Here is a 1,077-nt window from a genome sequence, read left to right as displayed (position 1 = left end):
TCCACAGTCGCTTCATGCTTGCTATTCATGGACAGTTCATGGACAGTTTATGCAAACTTCGTTCATTCAGTGACATCTAACTCAAGCATCACCCTGTATTCCAGCCTCCATGGATTAACCAAGCTTCATCTATCTAAACTCCACCACCAGTTTCAGGCCCGGGGGGAATATCCTTATTCTCATACATCAGTTTATCTACATTAAAGTATAAATCAGCGTTTCTTTCCTGCCGAGGCCTGAGCGCCAAAGTTTAAACTATTGTATCAATAAACTCTTCTAATTGCATCTTTCTCTCTCTGTGAGTTTTTCAGATTGAAATGGTTGCTGTTCTTTATCAGTGACTCTGTAGGTCCTCCAGTCAATTAGTCACTGGAATATGTATGCTAAAACAGAAGGGAACTATCGACAGTGTCTGAGTTAGAGCTTAAATTCTGAACATGCAGTTAAGACCTTCAGTTCATAGAAAATGTTTTAGATGTGAGTGTTGGCTAAAAACCTAGTATGCTTTTCATTAATTGGTTTTCCCCTTGCAGCTGGGGCAGAACTTAGCATCATCCTTAGAGCCCTGTTGAGCTTCGAACGTTCCACCTGCATTCGCTTTGTTTGGAGGAGGACACAATCAAGCTACCTTTACTTCTACTCTGGATCTGGGTAGGAACACAACTTCATATGAACACACGGACTGCGGTCACAGCCACATATCCTAATTTCACCCAATCTCCCTGTCAGGTGTTGGTCCTACCTCGGCCGTCAGGGTGGACGTCAGCCGGTGTCCCTTAGGAAAAATGGCTGCATTTTCCAATCAACAGTGGAACATGAGATTAACCACGCTCTGGGCTTCCATCATGAGCAAGTCCGCTCTGACAGGGACAACTACGTCCAGATTTTGACCCAGAACATTAAACCAGGTTAGCTCATACGGCTGTATTTAGAACAGTTTCAGGAATTTGAAGAAAATAGTATTAGATCTGTAAATAACCAGGAACAATAAGGAAAGGTCAGGGAATTAAGTACTGCTACGGGTCTGAACAGGTACAGAAAAAAAATAGTAGCGTAATCAAAGCTGGTTACTGTTAT

At 42.5% G+C, this 1,077-nt stretch overlaps 1 protein-coding gene across 1 annotated transcript in view; it reads left to right on the top strand.

The window, feature by feature from the left end:
* The window catches only part of LOC107083852 (high choriolytic enzyme 1-like), a 12,043-nt gene extending 11,130 nt beyond the window's left edge, over window positions 1-913 (top strand). The window contains exons 5-6 of the mRNA XM_015373354.1: window positions 534-651; window positions 730-913. Of these exons, the coding sequence (XP_015228840.1) occupies window positions 534-651; window positions 730-913 (302 nt within the window). The remainder of the gene's footprint in view (window positions 1-533; window positions 652-729) is intronic.
* The last annotated feature ends 164 nt before the right edge of the window (window positions 914-1,077 follow it).

The sequence above is a fragment of the Cyprinodon variegatus genome, unplaced genomic scaffold (genome assembly GCF_000732505.1).
Source record: "Cyprinodon variegatus isolate N-32 unplaced genomic scaffold, C_variegatus-1.0 Scaffold86, whole genome shotgun sequence".
Lineage (NCBI taxonomy): Eukaryota > Metazoa > Chordata > Actinopteri > Cyprinodontiformes > Cyprinodontidae > Cyprinodon > Cyprinodon variegatus.
The sequence above is the reverse complement of the archived record's forward strand: the minus strand, read 5'-3'. Positions and strand labels throughout refer to the sequence as shown.